The sequence below is a fragment of the Sus scrofa genome, chromosome 14 (assembly GCF_000003025.6).
Source record: "Sus scrofa isolate TJ Tabasco breed Duroc chromosome 14, Sscrofa11.1, whole genome shotgun sequence".
Classification (NCBI taxonomy): domain Eukaryota; kingdom Metazoa; phylum Chordata; class Mammalia; order Artiodactyla; family Suidae; genus Sus; species Sus scrofa.
The window spans coordinates 132,340,027-132,363,913 of NC_010456.5; the positions used below are offsets into that span (position 1 = coordinate 132,340,027).

Genomic DNA, 23,887 nt, shown 5'->3' on the forward strand with positions numbered 1-23,887 from the left:
CTAAGGATATGCTGAGAGTTCATTATCATGCAGTTAACAAGAAAGTTTGGCTATTTCTATAACATACAACATTTTAAGAAATAACTAGAATTATGACTGACAACTTTATACCAGCACAGATCAGATCTCTAGGAATGTCACCAATTTCTAGAAATTTATATATATATCCATGTAAATATAACATTAAAAGGTTAAACATCGTTTCTTATCTGCCAAAGCTTCCCATGTAATTTAAAATATAAAATAAGCCTAATTAATGTCCTCTCCCTCTTTTCTAAGGCGAGAGAACAAATTCTTTGGGGTTTTCCAGGGTCCCCTGGAAAAGCCAAAAGTTCAAAATCAAAAACACCACTTCAAACTTGATTTGGGGGAAAGTTTGTCAAAAATACCAAATGGGAGAATTCCCGTCATGGTGCAGTGGTTAACGAATCTGACTAAGAACCATGAGGTTGCGGGTTCGATCCTGGCCCTGTTCAGTGGGTTAAGGATCTGGCGTTGACGTGAGCTGTGGTGTAGGTTGCAGATGTGGCTCAGATCCCACTTTGCTGTGGCTCTGGTGTAGGCCGGTAGCTACAGCTCTGATTCGACCCCTAGCCTGGGATCCTCCCTGTGCCACGGGAGCGGCCCTAGAAATGGCAAAAAGACAAAAAAAATAAAAAATAAAAAAAAAATTTTTAAATGGGGTTATAGGACACTGTGAGATAATACTCATTTACCTATTTAACTAAAGTGAAAAAAATTTCAAAGGCAAAAGCAAAAACATAGTCATAAAGATGTTAGCTCTTTTAATAGAGAAGACTCGGTTTTCTCAAGGCATCAAAGACTCCATAAAGCAACATGACACACAAAAATTAGTTAGATAAGACACAAAAATTCTTGCTTTCTAGGTAGCTTACCCAAAAGGTAAACAATATCTTTCATAATCTCTTATCAAGAGAACAATTGTCGAAAGAAACTTTGTCCTTTTAATAGAGACAAGACAGTTCTAGTTTTGCATCAGAGTACTTTTGAACTTAAAGATCAATTTTAAAAGCTTTATAATAAATTCATTTAATTTAGGCCGGCTTCACCATCAAGTCAGTCTCTCTGCCTGACACCACTCGCTCTCCATCATGTATATCCATTCAGTTTGTCCTTTATTCTCCTCTTTCTCCTTCTAGAAAAACGGTTATTTTACTTCAGGAAAAGAAATTACTTTTTTTTCCCCCTCAACAAAAATGCATCTCCATATCTTACACCTTTTCTTACCAAAAACAATCCTACTTTCCCTTAACACAGAGTTGCCTCCCTTATTATTTCAGGTAGTTTTTTGGTTTGTTTTGTTTTGTTTGCCTTTTTTTTTTTTTTTTTTTTTTTTTTTGCCTTTTCTAGTGCTGCTCCCACGGCATATGGAGATTCCCAGGCTAGGGGTCTAATCGGAGCTGTAGCCCTTGGCCGACACCACAGCCACAGCAGCTTAGGATCCGAGCCGCGTCTGCGACCTACACCATAGCTCATGGCAACGCCAGATCCTTAACCCACTGAGCAGGGCCAGGGATCAAACCTGCAACATCAGGGTTCCTAGTCGGATTCGTCAACCACTGAGCCACGATGGGAAATCCAAATTTCAGGTAGTTTAAACAACGTATAGTAATTAGACTTCTTAACTCTTAGAAACCTTAATTTTTAATAAAAACTAGGAGGTAAACTATTATGAGTCTGTCACACCGGCATTCTACAGATGGGCAAATTTATGAATATACTATGTCATAATTTCTAGAAGTGTACGTTTCTCCTAAAATGCTCACTGAGAAACCCAAACATCATTCATTCCTCTGCAATGGGAAGCCCAAAGTAGGAAAATTTAATGTTCAGTAATTAAGGTTTGCATACTTTATCATATTTGGGAATTATCTAGATAGCCAAAGAAGTTTCACCATTTAACTTAAAATAACTGTAAGATTTCAAATCGTTACCAAAAAGATGTTGAAACCTATTTAGTTTTATTTATTTATTTTGCTTTTTAGGACTGCCCCCCGCAGCATATGGACGTTCCCAGTCTAGGGGTCGAATCGGAGCTGCAGCTGCCGGCCTTCATCACAGCTCATGGCAACGCTGGGTCCTTAACCCACTGAGCGAGGCCAGGAATCGAACCTGTGTCCTCATGGATGCTAATCAGATTCGTTTCTGCTGAGCCATTGTGGGATCTCCTTGAAAGCTATTTTAAATGACACATTTTATATAACATAATCACTGTTGAAAGATCATTTATAAACTTTTATCTCACATTTATTTAGTTCACTGGCTCTTAAATACATTTAAACTATTCACAAAATTTCATGAGAACTTAGGTAAAGATAGCCATCATCCTAAGTTATTTTTCTTGCTGACAAACTTTGTAACATATATGTTAGGCAAGCATCAACTATCATAGCAACGAAGCACCTAAAAAGGTAAACATATGGCTTTTTTTCTCTTTCTCTTCTTCTGTGTGTAACATGCATTAAGAAATTAATTTTATTTTATATTTTGTTCTTAGGTTGATTTTATAATTTTATACTCATAAATATATAATAAAGATTATATAAGTTTGACTAGTCTTAATTTATATGAGTGCTTACTCTTTTTCAAGCCCATGAAATAGAATTTTTTTTACAAATTCATTTTGGCAATACCATCTAGATGTATATACAGCATAAATCCATGTCTATTTATTAACATGCAAATAAATGCAAACAGAGACCTTAAAGTTTTCTTCTGAAAACGTTCACCATTTGTCACTTACAATAGCAAAAAAACTTACTAGTATATAATAGAATAATTAACTCTATATTGAATTTCCAGCAGGTGGAATAAGTTACGTTTACCTGATCAGGTGACTAAAGCTTTTTTACCATTATTTGCGGAGAAGATTTTAAGATTTGTATCTGCCCTTGACAAGTAATCTTATAGAGGGTATGAACTAGAATTTAGGCAAAGGAGCTTTTATAGCAGTTTGGTTTTCTTTGTTTGAAGCCTCTTTTTAAAAACATTTTCCTCAGTCTTATGATTATGGGCAGTGTTTTATTTATTTCTTACAATATTTGCATATCAAATACATGGTAAGATTCACATCTCCGAGGGACTGAGAAAAGATGTAGGTTTTCTCTTAAAAGGAGCTTTAGTGCATATTTGAGCAGGACCTGGCAGCAGACTCAAGATTGAGGCTGGGCGTTATATAGAAACAGCCCCTGAAATCTGATCTCCTCCCCACAGATACTCCTCAGACTCCCCACTTGCTCCAGAAAGTGGAAAGTGCTGTGTGATATTGCCCAAGTTACTCAACCTCTCTGAATCTCTGCTGTTGACTAAAGCACCCAACAGGGTTGTTGTGAAGAATGACAGAACATGAAAGTTCTTTGAAAGTTTTCAATCTTATGCAAATGCAAAAAGCATTCATTTTCAAAGCTGAAGTGCCGCCGCCAAGGTGAGTGTTTCTCTTAAGTCTGAAATGTTTTGTTAGATGCTCTTGCGATGTAGGGAAGGAGAAATTCTCCTCTACCCTCTTAGGACTATTCTCTGTATGGGCATAAGAACTAATAAGACAGATTGGCAGGAAAAGAATGCACACACTTTCTTAATTTTTTTTTTTTACATGTACATGAGGGCCTTCGTAAATAATGAAGACCTGGAAAAGAGACCACAGTAGAAATCTTTATGCTTTTTAGACAAAGAAATTATACATTTGTGAAGAAAGGATGACACAAAAGTTTTGGGCTAGGGGACAGTCCAGCATGGGTGGTGACAGGAGCCGTGGGCGTGCCCAGGGGAAGGGCAGGTTCGGGCCATCAGTGTGTGATCTCAATTCCCTGTCAGCCTCCATCCCAGGCTCCTGGGCTGAGGACCTGCCTCTCCCCCTGGTACAGGGTGGGCCGTTCTCCTGGGCAAGTCCGTGGGCAGCTTGTAGGGAGCAGTGGGTCCATCAGAGCCCTTCCTGCACCTGCTGTTCCTCAAGCGTCTTCAGTTCAAATCATCACTATGCAAAGGTGGCATATTTGGGGGTGATGGGTCCTGAACTCCTTAATGTCCCATGTTCTCTGTGTTGAAGGCTGGACCCGGGAATCTCAGCAGAGGAGTTGACTGCAGATGAGGGTCCTTCCAGAGACACCCCATAAAGTGATGGGGATGTTTTGGATTCTGCGCTTGAAGCCTGCTTTCGGGCAAAGCTTGAACTTGCTGACACCCCAGTGTGGGGAGACTTCCCCTGTGCCTCAAAGACCAGTACCCCCTAAAGACCCTGAAAGGGTAACTGGAGCCGGACTGCCAATGTCCTGGTTAAGCTTAGTGGAGAGATTCTAGAGCATTCTGTTGATTTCTACTTCCTGAGGAAGGAAATGTCATCTGGTTGGGTAAATGAAATGAGTATCAGAAGCTGTGCCAGTGGCGGGTAACATGGTGGAAAGCCTCCCTGGGCGGGGGCCCTGAGCCCTGGACTATGGATTATCCTCCAGAACCCAGAGGGCCAGTTACTATTAAATTAGCATTTTGCAGATGAATGGACCGAGACTTGGGAGAGTAAATACCTTATCCAGAGCCATCCAGCTCTCAGGCCCCCAGGGATGAAGGCAAGGCTTTCATGGGAATAGCAATAACGGCCATGACATTCCCAAAGGAATTGTGCCCGCTACAGCCTGGCGTGCCCTTGGCCTGCACTTGACTGCATGAGGAGGGTGTAAGTTGCTGGGCTGCATGGAAGAGGAAGGCAGCGTAGATGAGGCCGGGAATTGGCTGGCCCTGCCTTCCACGGCAGAAGCTGCAGGCCCAGGCAAGAAGCGGGGAGCATGGAGCAGACTCCTAGCCTTTAGGCCTGGGCAGTCTCCTTCCTGAGCTGTGTCCCCACCTCCACCCCCTATCTGGGCTACGGGCTGCTCCCAGCTCCAGCTGCAGGGACTCTGTGCTAGACTGACTGCTGTCACGGTCCTGACTGTCCCTGCCTCCCTGAGTTCATGTGCCTTTGCAGAAAGACTTTGCACCTCCTCCCATCAAGAGAAGAAGCCCATACACCCACCCTGGCATCTGCACCCGCCATGTATCTTGCGACAGCCAACAGACTGTGGCCAAGCGATTGGTGTGCTAGTTCTGAGTCTTGCAAACATTCACGTACTCTCTCGGCTCCTGCCGTGGCCCTGTGACCAAGCCTGGGCTGGCCTGCTGGAGCTGCTGGAGGAAGGAAACATGGGACCCAACCCTCCCACTGACCCAGCTAATAGCTGTCAACTCCCGAAAGGAGGGCCAGCTAAACGACGCACACTTGACCGCAGTCCCATGAGAAACCCAGATGAGACCAGCCGAAACTGCTTATCAACTAAACCAAGGATTGTTGGTGTCAGTCCCTAGGTTTGGAGGTGATTTGCTTCACAGAAGTAGGTAAGCAGCACAGGCCGCATGGGAGCAGGTGAAAAGGAGGAGCCTGAGTCCTGGGAAGCCAGGCTGTTGAGGGGCAGGAGGTGAGAACCTGAGAGCCGTGTCTTGCCTAAAACCAGGCAACCTCAGCAGCTACGTCTTACCTTGAGGATGCTCTGGAGATCGGGTCCTGTAAGGCGACAAGGAAGGAAGCCATGCAGGGCAGAGCTGCAGGAGTAACGAGGACCAGGACACGTGGTTACCATGGGAATAAATAAAACTTTAATACAGATGGGAAGCAGCTCTCCGCGTGTCCTCTTTCCAGGCGCTGTCTCCTTCCAGGCGGTTGGCCTTTGGCACATCACTGGCGTGGACTCCTCGTGATATAAAATTCTGACTCATCAGCATGAGATCTCCGGGGAATTCGGCCAGGTTCCAAAGACTTCTGTTTGTTAAGCCAGTGATGGACCTTTCTACTTTCTTTGTGGGAAAGAATGGTTTTAGAGCATTTGGATGGTACATGATACATCTTTTGGGTTCTTCTGACTTGAACGTTACATCCATCTTTATTCCTGTCTTTGGTGGCTTTGCTCACCGCTTCCTCTCTCTCCCCTGGATGGGCATCATTGCAGTGATCCACACCCTCGCCATCCTTACCCTCCCCCGCCTTGTCTGTGGCTGTGGGGGCCAGGCCCCCTCCAGACAGGAGCAAAGAGCTCTGAAGCCTTTTGATGGCAGGTAAATGCTGCTTATTCCCCAGGGCCCGGGCAAAGTGCATCCGTTCCACGTGCCTGCTGATGTTCAGCCTCTCTCGTTGTGGCATTTGGAACTCCTCCGGGGGCACGACCACCTTTGCCGTCCAAATTTTTTCTAGGGGCCCACAGGGAAGGGAATGTTGTTTTTTATATTCCACGCCCGTTTGTAGTCTGAAGACAGCAGCTGCAGTTCCTTGACCATTTTCCGTTCTTCCTCTTGCTTGTAAGTCAGAAACCTTCTGGCTGCTATGGTGTGAACGCCACCTAGACGCTGACAAGAGGAAGGAGACTGGTAAAATCTCAGTGGGACGGGAGCAGGGGGCACCCATGGAAGAAGGAAAGAGTGGCACCTTCACCCTCCTTTGCTGAGTGTGCCCGAGCCCCTGTGTAGTGAGAAAGAGGGCCGATCTTTTTTTGGCCTTGTCCAGGGCGTGAGGAAGTTCCCGGGCCAAGGATCGAACTCGCACCACAGCAGCAGTGGAGGCACTGCAGTGACACAGGAGAACTCTAAGAGGGCAGATCTTTGAGGTCAGATGAGCCTGGGTTCAAATCCTGACTCTCCATGTTATCTACTACGAATTTAAAAGCATTTTACTGACCTGAAAGAGCCAAGGTGAGGCCTCCATAAGACTTCGTATATAAAAGCAACTAGTGCCACATAAGGGCTCAAGAAAAAGCAGCTTCCATCACTTTTTATCACTTGTATTTACAGTCCTACTTGGGACTTCAAAATAAGATAGTGTTTTGTTATGCAAGTGTGGACGCCACCAGCTGACTCAAACCAACTCAAGCCAACTGTTTGGAAACTTACATCTCTATTGTGGGGGCGGGGGTGGGGTGGGGGGGTTGAACCTCTTGGTTCCCCTAGCCTGACCTCCAGGGGGGGCCTCCCTGTGTATAAATTCAGGACACTTACAAGGATCTCTTTTTCCAAGGGGGAGTATTTCCCAAGGGCAATGCGAGGGTCTGATTTGTAGAATTTGGTCCATATCCTAGAAGGCAGAGAGGCAGGTGTATCAGAACTCAAGAAGGGTCTTTCTCTTTTTCCCTTTTGGAGCAAGAAATCTGACAAAGGGTGACTCTGCATTAGTCAGGATTGGGTCCCTGTGACCAGTGTTTCTGCAGCTACAGGCTGGGCTCTTCCCCTTGGCCGTGTTCTGACCTGGGTGGGAAGGAATGGGCCAGAAGCGCAGGCTACACTCACCCCAACGGTGAAGGGGGACATAGATGCCCTCGGCAGCACAGGGAGCCTTTATCCTGAAAGGAGTCACTTATACTGAACATTCTGACTGGCCTTCCATTCTTACTTGACTTCCCCCCTGTAGTCGTCTTTTCTTGGCCTTGACTCTCTAGTCCTCTGTTTTCCAATCTTCTGACAGCCACTCTCCCCTTCTCTGATCATACTCTGGCAATAGGCTAGGATGGGAGGCATCAGCACCTGGAGACAGTTTAGGGGGACCCAAGGGACAGTCACACACTCTTCTTGCATCATAACTGGCCTACATGGGAGCTATTGTGAGGTCTGAGTTTAGGCATCAAATGATGCCCCAGGTGTGAAATGGGTCGTCGTACGTTGGAGTCCAGAGGAATAGAGTGGGGGGAGAAGATCTTACCCCGTAGCTGCCACAAACAAAGCCATAAAGACTATTCGAGTCTCTCAGGATGAAGAGTCATCAGCAAAATCTCTCTCTGGTGTTGGCTTGCCCCTCCCGTGTCAGTGCCTCCTGTTGCATCCTTGCCCTCTCTCCATGGTTCTTGGAGTCGTCTTCCAGACATGCTCCTCTCCATCTCAAACATCTCTCTCCCCCTTGGTAACTTGCTTGTCTCTTAGGGCCCAGCTTAATTGTTGCCTCCTTGAAGATTTCCTTGTGGAATAAATTAGCCCTTGGTCCACATTTACGCAGCACTTCCCGTGCCATGTTACAGTGCTTTGTCACATGTTGACTTGGTTGTCCAATAGGTTTCTCTTTCCACTCAAACACAGGTTCCAATAGCATCTCTTCTTTGCAAGGCAGTACTTTAGCATAGGATCTGGTATAGAACAGATGCTCAGCTTGTTGACTCCATAAGCAATCATCCTTGGCCCCAAGGTGGGGTCACGAAGGTTGCTGGTGGAATGTATATGGGCACAACCCCCATGGAAAGTAATTAAGCCACGTATTTCAAAAGTTAGAAATGCATTTACCCCTTACCCAGTAATTACGTGTGTAAAATAAAATATGCCCGAGGTTGGTCAATGCAGCCTTGTTTAAGATGACAAACTGAATAGCAAACTTAAATGTCCACTAATGGAGACATGGTTAATCACACAGTCGACTGCTATATAGGAGTAATAGGGCTATAGGAATAATTTTTTAAAATCTTTATATGGAAATAGGTCTGAGAAATACTTTTTAAGAGCAAAAAGTAAGGTGCAAAAGCATATAAACTGTAGGCTACCTTTTTGGGTTGGGAAAGAAAACTAAGCATGTTACTTATATTTGCATAAAGAAACTCTAGAATAATACACACAAAAATAATAAAAAGCAGTTACCAGAGGTGGGTTCCTGGCAGAGCAGGAAGAGGTGGAAGCAGCCTTTTCATTGTGTATATTAATTTTTTTGTCTGGAGTTTTAAAACCATGTGAACATATTACCTGTTGAAAAAATAAGAGGGAAAAAAAAAAAGCAAAGAAGCAGCTCATGAAGAGGATGCCTCTGACAAGTACTGGCCCAAAGACTCTGCTTTGCTTCTGCCAGGTAACATTCCAAAGTGGGGGCATTTAAAATGTGGTCATACCATCAGCCACCTAAAACACATGGGTGCTCCTTCTTCTCACGTAGGCAAATTCATTTACCCGGTAGAGCTGTGAACCTGGAAGTCGGCAACTAGCACCTCTGAGCAGTATAGAAAATGCTCCTTGCCGGGCGTTCATTGACTCACACATTTGTTCTACACTCAGCTGCTTGTACAAGTCACACAACACCTGACACGGTGTATGCACGCAAATATATGTGGGACAACCAGTGAATGATACGTGATAGAATATCAGGGCCTATCAAAAATCAAGTCTTTGACAAATTTCCAATAATATGATGTCATGTGAACTAAAAAAGGCAGAATGCAAAACATATACAGAGTATGATCTGGATGCTATAAAATGCAAGTACGCAAGAGGAAAAAAAGACTAGAAGGAAATACAAGGAGACGTCAGCAGTGGACTGTGGGCTGATGAGAGACATTCTAGGGCTGGCTGTGCACCAGCAGCCTCCAGATATTTAGATGGAGAAGCTATGGCTTTGTCCCAATAGGTACTGGTTAAAAAGCATGGCAATGTCAGGACCTAGCTCCTCCAGACATCAGGGAAAAGGAGACTGAGAAAGAGCCCCAGCCGTTCTTCCCAGAAGTGATGTCACCATGGCAACGGTAGGTTTGGGATGAGACCTAGTGAGAGAGATTATTTGAAGAAATTGGCTTACGTGATGATGCAGGCTGCAAGGTCCAAAATTTACAAAGGCGGTCTGGCGGGGTGGAGACCCAGAGAAGAGACCACTTTGGTTTTTGAATTTGTTTTTATATAATGATTTTTATTATTTTCCATTTAGCTGGTTTACAGTGTTCTGTCAATGTTCTGCTGTACAGCATGGGGACCCAGTTACACATACATGTATACATTCTTTTTTTCTCACATTATCACGCTCCATCATAAGTGACTAACATAGTTCCCAGCGCTACACAGCAGGATCTCATTGCTTATCCATTCCAAAGGCAACAGTCTGCATCTATTAACCCCAATCTCCCCAACCACCCCACTCCCTCCCCCTCCCCTTTGGCAACCACAAGTCTATTCTCCAAATCCATAATTTTCTTTTCTGTGGAAAGGTTCATTTGTGCTATATATTAGATTCCATATATAAGTAATATTATATGGTATTTGTCCTTCTTTTTCTGACTACATCACTCAGTATGAGAGTCTCTAGTTCCATCCATACTGCTGCAAATGGCATCATTTTGTTCTTTTTTATGGCTGAGTAGTATTCCACTGTGTATGTATACCACATCTTCCTAATCCAATTATCTGTTGATGGACATTTGGGTTGTTTCCATGTCTTGGCTATGGGAATAGGGCTGCAATGAACATGTGGGTACAGGTGCCTTTTTTAAGGAAAGTTTTGTCTGGATATATGCCCAAGAGTGGAATTGCTGGGTCATATGGTAGTTCTATGTATAGTTTTCTAAGGTACCTCCATACTGTTCTCCATAGTGGTTGTACCAACTGACATTCCCACCAACAGTGCAGGAGGGTTCCCTTTTCTCCACACCCCCTCCAGCACGTGTTATTTGTGGACTTATTCATGACGGCCCTTCTGACTGGGGTGAGGTGGTATCAAAAGAGACCACTTTGAAATTCAGTTCCACTGACAGAATTTCCTCTTGCTCAATGGAAGTAAGTCTTCTTCTATTCAGGACTTCAACGATTGGATGAGGCCCACCCAAATTAAGGAGCAATGATGATCTGTTTACTCAAAGTCGCTGATTTAATTTTTTTTTTTTGTCTTTTTGTCTTTTTATGGCCGCACCCACAGCATATGGAGGTTCCCAGGCTAGGGGTCGAATCAGAGCTGTGGCAGCCAGCCTACGCCACAGCCACAGCAGCATCAGATCTGAGCTGCATCTGCAACCTACACCATACCTCATGGCAACACCAGATCCCTAACCCACTAAGCGGGGCCAGGGATCGAACCTGCAACCCCATGGTTCCTAGGTGGATTCGTTTCCGCTGTGCCATGACGGGAACTCCTTAAATGTTAATCTCATCCAAAAATACCTTCACAGAAACCTGCAGGATAATGGATCAGACCAAAACACAGCTGGGCGCTATGGCCTAGCCAATTGACACAGGAGGGTAAGCATCAAATCTACTTATTCATATTAGGGTTCAGTGATCTGCTCAATTTTTAATAGTTTTTTAATATATTCTTAGTTTTTATACATAGTTTTGCCCATTTTGAATTTTGTATTAACAGATTCATATCATAGACATTCTTTGTATGCTTTTTTCCCTGAACGTGTTTTTCAGACTCTCTTACTGCTGGCCTTGACTTTAGTTCAGCCATTTTCACTGCTGTTTAGCGTGGTTGTCTTACAACTTATTAATCAGTCTTCCATTGCTTATACTTGGGTTTTCTTTTTAATGTGGGAGCATTCTTGTACACATTTCCCTGAGGTGAGGCACTTGCTTTTCTGTTGGATGTAGACCTAGAAGTGGAACTACTGAGCCCTAGTGTTTGTGTAGCTTAATTACCTGGAGAATTCTCAACTCTATTCCAAAGCATCTCTGCAATTCACAATTCCACCAGTAATGTTTGAGAAGTCTCTGTTGCCAGCACTGGTAAGTATGTCATCGGAGTTCATTGTGGCTTATGGTGGCTTTAATTTGCACTTTTCTGGTTACAAATGAAGTTGGACACTTTCTCTATTGCCCATTGAGGGACTTTTGAGAAATGTCCATGCAAGTCTTTTGTCCATTTTTTCTTATTGATATATACAACTTTATATATTCTTTTTTGTTGTTGCTCTTCTTTTTCTTTTTAAGGCCACCCCTGGGTCATGCGAAATTTCCTGGGCTAGGGGTCAAATTGGAGCTACAGCTGCCAGCCTACACCACAGCCACAGCTACGCCAGATCCAAGCCATATCTGCAATTTATGCTGCAGCTTGTGGCAACACTGGATCCTTAACCCATTGAGCGAGCGAGGCCAGGGAATGAACCCACATCCTCATGGATACTAGTCAGGTTCATAACCTGCTGAGCACAATGGGAACGCCATATACAACTTTATATAGTCTTGATATGAGTTCTTCACCAATTAAATATGTTGCAAGTATCTGCTCCTACTCATGATTTGCCTCTTTCTTGAAATGTCTTTTATGCCAGCTGTACTCCAATTTGAGTCTTTCCATTGATTGGTTAGTGATTTTCCTGTCTTATTTAAGGAACTGTTTCCTTCTCCAGGTAGGAATGATACCCTCCTATATTACATTGCATATGTATTTATGATTTCTCTTATATTATTCTCCAAAACTTTTTTTTCTTTTGAAATTTTTTTGTTTGTTTTTTTGTTTGTTTGTTTGTTTTTGTCTTTTGTCTTTTTAGGCCCACACCTGTGGCACATAGATGTTCTCAGGCTAGGGGTCAAATCAGAGCTATAGCAGCCGGCCCACACCACAGCCACAGCAATACAGGATCCGAGCCAGGTCTGCAACCTACACCACAGTTCACGGCAACGCCAGATCCTTAACCCTCTGAGCGAGGCCAGGGATCGAACCCGCGTCCTCATGGATGCTAGCTGGGTTTGTCAACCACTGAGCCATGATGGGAACTCCTGCTTCAAGGTGTTTTAACTTCCTACCCTGATGTTAATAACTTTTATGGTTATTTTCAACCTCTTTTTTGTTTAGTACATTTTCTAATGTATTATTATTATGGCTATCAAAGAGTATGTGTACATGTGTGTGTTTATGTGCGTATGTGTGTGCAAGTCACACAAAATGTCCAGGAATCTTCCCCCGCCCCCCATGGCTGTTGCTGCAGTCACCCCCTGGGCTCTGGCTCCCTCTGGTGGATTTGTCACACATTGAAAGTTGGCTCCACCCACCAGCCATCCCCCATCCCCAGGGCTGTTTCCCTACCACACGGCCCCCTTGGATTATGGGAATGGTGCTGCTTTCTAACGCGGCACAATATCCAGACTTTATATAAGAAGCTGTGTGATTTTAAATCATAGTTCCCTCTACAAAGCCGCTGGCCGTAGGCAGACCAGCCTCCAGGAAAGTCTTCTAGGCCAGGGCTTCTCCACCGTTAATATGCATATAACCCCAAGGAGATCTTGTAAAAATGCAGAGATTCAGTAGATTTAGAGGTAGGACCTAAACATCTTCACTTCTAGCAACTTGCCAGATGATACTGTTACTGAAAGTGGGACCTGGCTACTCACCACTCTAAAGCCATTTAGAGGCAAGGTTGGGTGTTCCTGTTGTGGCAGTAACAAAACCGAGTAGAATCTATGAGGATGCGGGTTCGATCCCTGGCTTCATTCAGTGGGTTAAGAATCCGGCATTACCATGAGCTTGTGGTGTAGGTCACAGATGCGGCTCAGATCCTGCATTGCTGTGGCTGTGGTGTAGGCTAGCACCTGCAGCTCTGATTCAACCCACAGCCTGGGAACCTTCATATGCCACTGGTGCAGCCCCCACCCCCAAAAAAGACTAGGTTGATAGGAAGAAAAGTGTGCTTTATTTCAGAAGCCAGCAACCAGAGAGCAGACTCCTATCCAAAGGTCACCTCCTCCAAATGACAACCAGTGGGCAAGAACTTTTAAATGGGAGTTTCGGGGGGTATAGGCAGAAGGAGGGGCTGCATACAGAAACAGCGCAGTCAGCTCTGACAGCCGTCTTGAAATTGGTTGTGTGGTCTGACCAGCATCATCTCGATTGTTTTAGGTACAGTGAATCTTCATTTCAGGGTCGGTTTGTTCTTATTTCTTGTAGCCAGGTCTCAGAATTGTGGCAACTAATGTCATGGCTACAGTCTGCTCATCAAGTAGTTACCTTCTTCCACCTGGTAGGTTTCCAGTATTTACAAGACAGCTCACAGGATACAGCTCAGAATATTACCTGGAGCCCCTGGAGAGGAACTCAAGGTCCTTGACTTTGTCCTTGAACTATTATTATTGGGCCTTGTTGGACTTCTGCATTTTCTCATTTCTCTGACTACATTTAGTGTTTGACTAAAGTTTTCCCACAGACAATGGCAGGTGGAGGACATGGAGAGGAAGGACCTTAGGGTTCTGCTCCATTTCAGTGCCAGTGCTGCCCATCCAAGAGGAACGAAGTTGCAACTCAGTGTGCAGCACTCCTCAGCAGGAGGCACTACTCAAAGTGTGGTCCTTGGACCTGCAGGAGACTGATCGCTGGGGATCTGGTTAGAGTGAGACAGGTTTAACAACTTCCTTTAAAAGAGGTAGCATCGGGGAGTTCCCGTCCTGGCGCAGTGGTTAACGAATCCGACTAGGAACCATGAGGTTGCGGGTTCGATCCCTGCCCTTGCTCAGTGGGTTAAGGATCCGGCGTTGCCGTGAGCTGTGGTGTAGGTCACAGACGTGGCTCGGATCCTGCGCTGCTGTGGCTCTGGCGTAGGCCAGTGGCTACAGCTCCGATTAGACCCCTAGCCTGGGAACCTTCATATGCCGCAGGAGCGGCCCAAGAAATGGCAAAAAGACAAAAAAAAAAAAAAAAAAAAAAAAAGAAAAAAAGAAAAAAGGTAGCATGGGAGTTTGCATCATGGCTCAGTGGTTAACAAATCCGACTAGGAACCATGAGGTTACAGATTCGATCCCTGGCCTCACTCAGTGGGTTAGGGATCCAGTGTTGCTGTGTGCTGTGGTGAAGGTCGCAGAAGCGGCTCAGGTCCCATGTTGCTGTGGCTGTGGTGTAGGCCGGCAGCTACAGTTCCAGTTAGACCCCTAGCCTGGAAACCTCCATATGCTGTGGGTGTGGCCCTAGAAAAGAGAGGAAAAAAAAAAAAAAAAAAGAGGTTGCATACTCAACAGCTTAATTCTTTTAAAACAACTTTTTTTCTTTTTTTTTTTTTTTTGTCTTTTATCCTTTTAGGGCCACACCCGCAGCACATGGAGCTTCCCAGGCTAGGGGTCTAATCAGAGCTACAGCTGCCGGCCTACACCACAGCCACAGCAATGCGGGATCAGAGACACATCTGCAACCTACACCACAGCTCACAGCACTGCCAGATCCTTAACCCACTGAGCAAAGCCAGGGATCAAACCTGCAACCTCATGGTTCCTAGTCGGATTTGTTTCCACTTCGCCATGACGGAAACTCCAAAAACAGCTCTATATACCACAAAATTTGCCTGCTTTAGACATGGAATTCAATGATTTTTCATAAATTTACTGAGTTGTGTAACTGTCTTCCCAATTCAGTTTTGGAATGTTTTCCCCAAAAGAGCTCTCCTGCCCATTTACAGTTAACCCCCTGGCAACCACCAGTCTACTGATCTATTTTTGGTCTCCACAGATTTGCATTCAAGTGTTTTCTTTTTAAAACCATCCCTTCCTCACTTTTTAAGGTACCGTCTCCTCCTTGGCTTTCTGCTGTAGAGTGCGTGGGTTTTTTGGTTGTTTCTCTGTCTCTAGTGCAGGCGCTGCTAAATCCATGCTCAGGAAACCTGCCCTCTTCCCTTGAAGCCACAAGTACCTGCCTGGGCGTGTATTGGGATTAACGCTTGAGCTCACTCTGCTGAATGGCTTCCCTATAGAATCAGGCTGGAAATCGCCTTAATTTTCCATGGGCTAATGCAGAAATGGCTCAGCAGCTCTGAGACTCCATCAGATTATGGAGGAAGGGTGTTAACGGCGGTTTCCCTTATCTTTAAATAACAACTTTCTGTATTAGCCTGGCAGGAAGATGGCGCCAGGCAAACCAGACCGTGATCCTGCAGGTCCCATGGCAACCAGACAAGGCAGGAGTCTAGGGGATGGGGAGCCTTCCTGTGTTTGGAAGGCTTCTCCCTGCCTGCCACTCCATGTGAAATCTGCGCAGAGATAAAATAGGAAAAAGACCCTCCTCCCTGGGATCACACCAAGTCAAGGTTGATGGGGAAGAACGGGATGGAGGGTGGGTTGGGATGGGGAAGGGATGATTAGGCAGGGTCCAGGCTCCAGCCCTGTCTTGTATCCCATACCCCCTGACATCCGATTCAGCTCTGTCCCCTACATGGGTTGCTTTAAACCCCCATCTGAGAAGGAGAAAGAGAATGTGAGAGAAAGGGAGTTGGCCACGTCTGGGAGGAATGTCCCAGCCAGCTTCCAGATGCAGAGCCCACCAGGGGGCTCATTCAACATGCCAAGAGTTAAAGGGAAGGGGGATGAAAAGGAGTCACTCAAGGTCATGTGATCTACCGGAAGATCTGAGTCACCAGGACAATGAGGAGCCACCCAATACAGAGGCAAAGACCTGGCACATTTAGGGTCGGGATACAGGGACGGGACAAGACTGGCATTTGACTGGTTGAAGGACAAACTTTTCACTTTTTTTCTCTTATCCACAGAAGCACCCTAAGGGCCGGGTTAAAACATTAAAAATGTTGGGGAGGTGGGGGTTGCATATTTTGCAAGTACTGACATTACCGGCAAAACCTGCCCATATAGATGCTTGTTATATGGGCATTAGGGAAGGATATTTTAGTCTACTTCCATGTGATACTCTGTAAGGGAGAAGGTTTTTCTCTGGGTAGCTCTCTGGTACTCACACATTTGTACATACATTCATAAATGCATGCATGCATCCACTCTGAAGTGCCTTGGGCTCAACTCTGCTAGATGTTGAGGAGACACAGATGAACAAGAGAGGGTCCCTTCTTTGCAGAAGAGCTCCCAAAATGCAGTGAGGCAGGTGTATAGAAGGTCAGTGTACAATATGATGCATTATAACCATTGCAAGGAAGGGTCCTCCAGCAACACTGGGCAGAGAAACTTCCCATGAGCAAAACCACAAGTGTTCAAAGATAAGGTGCATGAGAACTTAGGGACAGGACATACAAGTATATCCACTCCGCTGTTTTCTGTGGGTTTTTGGCCTAGAGTAAACTCCACAAACCGCCATGAGCCTGGAGCAGGAGAGGAGATGGGGGAAGGGAAGCAGCTTGAGGTGTTTGCTGAGGGGGTGACCAGTGTTGGCAAGAGGTCTCTGCTTGGCTGCTGAGATGTCTGCAGGGGAGGGTTGATCCCTTGCACGTGCCTCTCTCTTCCGCAGGGGAGCAAAACACGAAGGAGAGTTGCCAACAGGAGGAAGTACAATTTCCCATCACCCCACAGGCTCCCTTCATCCTGGAATCCCAAAGCCTTGCATCTCCTTGGTGACCTCCCTTGAGCATCCCCCTGCCCTCAGACCCAACACCTCCACTTCCACAGCGATCCAAGTCACTGCAGTCATGTTCTGAACCCACTGTGCCACAGAGGGAACTCCAGCTCCTCTCTCTCCTGTCCCTCCAGAAGAGTCTGTGAGGCCAGTACTCTACCCCCCCGGGGGGGTCTTCGCAACTGATCTTCCAGTTCCCAGCCTGACTTGAGAGGGAGCACATCTCACTCCTTTGTGTTCAAGATAGAACTTTATGCCAGAACCCAGAGACAGAATTCGGGTAGGTCCAGGGGCATGGGGAACAAGTTAGAACCAGATGAAGAAAGAGATTTGAAGGATAATTCCTGCTTCTCTGCACTGTCTCTGTTTCAGAATTCTCCAGTCCTGTGTTACTCCAAAATTTCATTTATCTGAGTATTGATGTGTCAACAACACCTTTAAAAAAGGAGTCATTTTGAATGTGAAAAATGGTGCAAGTCTACACTACTGGCCTTCAGACTTGAGACGTGTAGAGCTTCTTCGCTACAACAGGAGATATTTGAGAACTGCTCTTGGCTTAAGGTGAGAGCCAGGGTCCAGCCGGTCTGAGATAGCAGACCACGAAGGTAGAATAAGCCTTTAGAGTCTCTCAGTGCAAACATGCTAACACGTCTTTTGGGCAGGACTCCTGTTCTTTGTTCTCATGGCTCAGGATGATGGTATTTTAAATGGGTCTTTTCATGTAGACGCCACTCACATGACATCTTTCAAAGAAGCATAAAAACAATGTGACATCTGGAGAGAAATGCTTTTTAAAAAGTATGCAAGGGGAGTTCCCATTATGATGCAGCAGCAATGAAATGCAACTAGTATGTGTGAGAACATGGGTTTGATCCCTGGCCTCGCTCAGTGGGTTAAGGACGCAGCATTGCCACAAGCTGCAGTGTGGGTCTCAGATGCAGTTCAGATACTTGTTGCTGTGGCTGTGGCGTAGGCAGGCAGCTTCAGCTCTGATTCGACCTCTAGCCCAGGAACCTCCATATGCCACAGGTATGGCTATAAAAAGAACAACTAAATAATTTTTTTAAAAAAGAATTCACACATGTATCCTGAACTCTATGTGAACTCAGATTTTGACACTCAGTGAAAAGACATAAACATAATCCTTTAAGTAGTTCAAAAGATTCTGCCTGGCCTCTGCCCCCATTTTATTCCTATTCAGGTCAATGATCCACTTCAAGTTAATTTTGGATAAGGTGGAAGTAAGGGTCAAGGGTTTTTTTGTTCTGGTTTTTGTTTGGTTTTTTGCATTTTGATGTTCAGTTGTGTTTTGGCATCGGTTTTGAATAGACTGTCCCTTTCCCAATGAATTACCTTAGTACAACTTTGTCAAAAATCAGATCGGGGAGTTCCCGTCGTGGCGCAGTGGTTAACGAATCTGACTAGGAACCATGAGGTTGCGGGTTCGGTGTCTGCCCTTGCTCAGTGGGTTAATGATCCGGCGTTGCCGTGAGCTGTGGTGTAGGTTGCAGACGCGGCTCGGATCCTGCGTTGCTGTGGCTGTGGTGTAGGCCAGCGGCTACAGCTCCGATTAGACCCCTAGCCTGGGAACCTCCACATGCCGTGGGAGCGGCCCAAAGAAATAGCAAAAAAGACAAAAAAAAAAAAAAAAAAAAAATCAGATCGCCTTATATGCATGGGTCTATGTGGGGACACTATTCTAGTCTATTGATTGACATGTCTAGTTTATGTCTATATCACACTGTCATGACTATGGAGCTTTATATTAAGTCTGGAAATCAGATAGTATAAGCCCTCCGACTTTGTACTTTTTCAGAGATGGTTTTCTGGGTTATTCTAGGTCTTTTGCTTTTCTCTATACACTTTATTATTTTTTTTATTTATTTTGCTTTTTAGGGCCTCACCCACAGCATATGGAGGTTCCCAGGCTAGGGTCCAATTGGAGCTACAGATGCCAGCCTAGGCCACAGCCACAGCAACGCAGGATCCAAGCTGCGTCTGTGAGCTACACCACACTCACGGCAATGCCAGATCCTTAACCCACTGCGCAAGTCCAGAAATTGAACCTGCCGCTTCATGGTTCCTAGTAGGATTCATTTTCACTGCACCGCAACAGGAACTCCTCTATACACTTTAGAAGAAAATTGTCAATTTTTACAAAAAGCCTGCAGGGATTTTTGAATGGGATTTCATTGGATCTAAAGGTCACTTTTAGAAAGAATTAATAGCTCAGTAATATTGAATTGTCCAATAAATGAATATGCCATATTTCTCCATTTTTTAGATATTCTTTAATTTCCTTTCAGTAAAGTTTTATAGTTTTCAATGTATAGTTCTTATAACTATTTTGTTAAATTTACCCTTATGAATTTTATAGGCTTTTTATCCTATGGTAAATGGTAATTTTCTTCATTATCCAATGATTTATTGCCAGTAAATAGATAGATGATGGGTTTTTTAAATTTTCCCCATTTCTTGCCACTTTCTAAAATCACTCATTAATTTTGTGAGCTTTTCACTGTGGATTCCATAAGATTCTCTACTTATATGATCATGTCGTCTAAAAATAGTTTTAATTTTTCCTTCCATTATACATGCCTTTTCTTTCTTTTTCTAAACTTATTGCCCACTGCCTAAGACCTCCAATAAAATGCTGAATAGAAGTGGTGACAGCAGATAAAATTGTCTTATTCCCAATCGTAGGGAAAAAGCATTTAGTGTTTTGCCTTTAAGTTGAAGTTGCCTTTATAATAAGTAGGCATATAACCTTGAAGAAAAAAAATTTCTGTATCTATTGAGACGATTTATTTTTTCCTACGTTCATTTATTAAGTGAATTACATTGATTGATTTTCATATGTTAAGCCAAACTTGAATTAAACCAAACTTGAATTTCTGGAATAATCCGGAAATCATTTGATCATGACCCATTGTCCTTTTTACATGTTGATTTCAATATATTTCCTTCATAGCACTTACTACTCTCTAGATTTTTGCTTTTGTTTTGGCTTGTTTGTTTGTTTGTCTTTTCTAGGGCCTCATCTGCAGCATATGGAGGTTCCCAGGCTAGGCGTCTAATCTGACCTGTAGCTGCCAGCCTACGCCAGAGCCACAGCAACGTGGGATCCGAGCCGCGTCTGCGACCTACACCACAATTCACAGCAACGCCGGATCCTTAACCCACCGAGCAAGGCCAGGGATCAAACCCACAATCCCATGGTTCCTAGTCGGATTTGTTAACCACTGAGCCACAATGGAAACTCCCTGTTTTGGTTTTTTAAGAAACCTAAACAACAGCAACAGCAAAAACTTGTTTTTCTCTCTCCTCCTGTTAGAATGTAAGTCCCAAGCAGGTAGGATCTTTTTTCTTTCCAATGTAAAACTGAATTGTCAGCACCTAGACACATTGATGTGGGTGAATTGCCGAACACCTGAACTTTAGGTGGGATGTTTGACATCTCAAAGGTGTAAACCATTCTGAACGTTCATTTTAACACTTATGAATTAGAAGCCAACACAGATCTGTGTTAAAGGTTGTTATGTAAGCTGTAGTGTAGGTTGAAGTCTCTCTGATTCTGTGTTGCATTGACTGTCTTTTCTTCCTTTCTTTCCTCTTTCACATTCCAAGTCCTGTTAAGGTGGGATCACTGTTCTCCCAGGCTGAATATGGGGGGTTCCTACAAAGAATTTCCTGTGGATGACTTTCTCTATACCTTTATTAAACATACCACAGCACTAACTTTCCACCCGTCTTTATTGCCTTTCCCCAAGAACCCTTTAGGCTTGTGGTTTTTCCTTCAATTTCCTGTGTACAAATGATGTTCACTTGGGAGGAGGTAGGACATAATTTGGAGAAGACTCAGTGGACAATAATTACCCCTGTAAATATAGACCATGGCTTTAGGTTAGCCCATGCCTAGGCAACTAGTAAGATGATTAAGTGTGAAAAAAAAAAAAAAAGAAAAGAAACATACCTTTGATCTAAAACTACCAAAACAGTACCAGGACATGCCTTTTTTTTTTTAATTACTCAATGAATTTTATTGCATTTATAGTTGTACAATGATCACCCCCCCCCACTAGGACATTCCTTTAAAAAGGAGTCTCACTCCCATTTGTGAACCTGTAAAAGAAGATTCCAGGGAAGCACCTATGGAAGCTGCCTCTTCCCAGGTAAGGTGTGAGCCTGAGCTGGGGCCAGGGCCGCCCCTCCCCACCTGATCCTGTGCTGCTGGGGCAGGGGGCTCTGAGCATCCTTCCTGCTCATTCTCCCTCAGGAAGTTCATTTACGGAGTTTTACAAAGAAGCCAGCTACTGAGGGGACGTTTCCATAGTTTCCCCAAGGTCTCGCTATTTAAAACTAGAAAAGCAAAACAAAACCAAACTACCAATCTCAACGTAATCTGAGGTTAGAGTCCCCCCAGGAAATGATGTGGTGACTCAAGGTTACAAATCGTCTGATAAGGAGATTGAAATTGAATATGAAGCTGGGGGGAATTCACACAGAAAACCACAGGGAGGCAAGGTTTGAGCAGCGCCCACTATCACCGCCCTTAAAGGACAGGTCCGGCCGGAAATAAAGGAACTGCCACCAAGATTAGCAATAATAACTAATATGCACTGTATTTATTATGAGAATTTATTATGAGTAGCCACCAGCCTATGAATGATACCTTCCTTAACTCATTTAAATATTTTAAATATGCATATATATTTAAAACAATGTTAGCAAGAGTTCTAGAAGGGTCTGTTTCTGAAACAAATCAGATTCACAACTCTAGTAATCGGCTGTGATAGGCTGGATGATATTAAAAATGCGGCATCCCCCATACCAGGCACAGCACAGGGTGCCGAGCAGACTCAAGGCTGTGTTTAAGCTTTATGTTGGGAAGCTCTGAGCTCAGGAAAAGGGCTGGAGTTCCCAGTGGTTCTCAGGGGCCCTCAGGAAGCCACTACCCACCAGTAAGAAAGAGCCGTAATCTTTTTACCACGGTACAGCTACACATAGCGATCTACAATGGTTGAAGACCAGCCCTGCTGGGAGGTCTCAATTCTGAACCACCTTCAGTTTTTTAGGAAACATCATTGGGTATCACCATCACGGGGCAGAGGAATCTCCCACCCTCCCTCCCCCAACTATCTCTTCCCACCTGGAATGTGCTGGGTCCGCTGTCTGGAAGCCCCCCAGCTTGCTTTCTAGGGTGACACCCTGGCCTTTTTCAGAAATTGAGGTGGAGCTTAAGAGTTGTGTTTTTTTTTTTATTGTGGTCAATTACACTCCAATAAAATATATTTTAAAAAGCGTCGTTTTTAAGGGCTTGGGCTCCCTCCATGCCATGAGCAGATGGTCTTTCTCTGAACTTCCCTGCAAACCCCGTGCTGTCGCAAGAAATGTTTCCTTGAAAACTCCATCTTGTCCTTCTTACTTTATCCCATCTTCCTGCTTGGAAAAACAGTCACAGTGCTGGTAAATGACTTAAGCTTAAGAGCAAAGACCTAAAGGCATAAGTGACTTAAGCTTAAGAACTGTTATGTGCCTAGAGGTCAGAGTAAGAGCTTAACCCTTTACCACCTAAGTGGCTTTCTAAATAGTAAAAGAACTTATATAATAGTAAACAAACCCTGTATCATCCACCCATAACCACTCCTCACTTAATCTCACAATAAAAGCAGTGTGGTTTCTTGAGGCAGGGCGCTCTTGGTCCCTGAGATCTGGAGTTCCCCGGCGCTCTTGGTCCCTGAGACCTTGAGTCCCTGGCTCCCACCTTTACTTAAGATAAATGTCTCTGTGTCTTGTTTTATGTTAACTATTTTTCCTTAAGTTCCACAGCACCCGTTCTTCAGCCCCATCCTGCTGAGCTGGCCCCGGCACCGTGCCCCACTGGGGACTCGGGGGGGGGGGGGAGTTGCATTCTTTAGAGAAGATGAACCCAACTGAGCATGCATAAGAAGGTCATGCGAGTTATGGGACACAAACCTGAAACCATCTTATCTTAAACCCCTAGTTGGCAAGCCTTCTCCTAAAAGAGACTAGAACTCCTGTGGGGTAGGAGGGAGGGAGTTCCAGGCTATCTTATGTGGGATCTAACCCCAAGGAGAGTATATTTTCATGATATTTCAACTGTGTGCTTTGGAAGAGAATCTTGGGAACAGATCTGAATGGCCAACGCTGAGACTCTCAAATTGGCAGGATGCACTCTTACCTGAATTGTGGGATTCGCTGCCTCTTTTTCATTCAAGAGTCTATTAATTCTATAATTGGGAAATCAATCATCAGAATTTAATAGGCGTGTTCAACACAAAAAGCCATCTACTGAGCCTTATGGTGACTGCAGGTTCACCGCCCGTTCCTGCTGTATATCTCCCGCCCTGTTAGTCATAGGAAAGGCTTGAGGTTCTTGTAGTCACCTACTGAGCTTCCCCTGTGGTAGCTACCATCTCCTCAGTCAGTTGTGGCATCCTCAATGGCAGCTACAGCCACTGCCCAGGATCATGGTCAACCTAGGAGGGAGCAGTCACTGCTGTCTCCACTAGCACAGCCTCTGCTGGCAGGTGATTGAGGTGTCAGGTACGTCCAATGTGATGCCAAGGAAGAGGACATGTTGGACCAAGGAGGCCAACTAGCTGAGAAGCATGAAGGATGAGGAGGCTGGAGCGGGAACACTGAGAACAGTGACGTCAAGAACGTGTCTGGTCAACTTTTAAAAATTGGAGTTCCCTTTGTCGCTCAGCAGGTTAAGGACCCAACTAGTATCCATGAGGATGCTGGCTCCATCCCTGGCCTTGCTCAGTGGGTTAAGGATCTGGCATTGCCACAAGCCATGGCATAGTTTGCAAATGTGGATCAGATCTGGCA

The 23,887-nt window shown here is 44.7% G+C and overlaps 1 protein-coding gene across 1 annotated transcript; it reads right to left on the reverse strand.

Moving 5' to 3' along the window:
• On the reverse strand, positions 5,644 to 7,545 carry C14H10orf120 (chromosome 14 open reading frame, human C10orf120). Its single transcript, NM_001105297.1, is given in 6 exon segments — positions 5,644 to 5,774; positions 6,157 to 6,274; positions 6,277 to 6,387; positions 7,033 to 7,108; positions 7,321 to 7,455; positions 7,457 to 7,545. Coding segments are annotated over 6 exon segments (633 nt in total). The 5' UTR covers positions 7,519 to 7,545.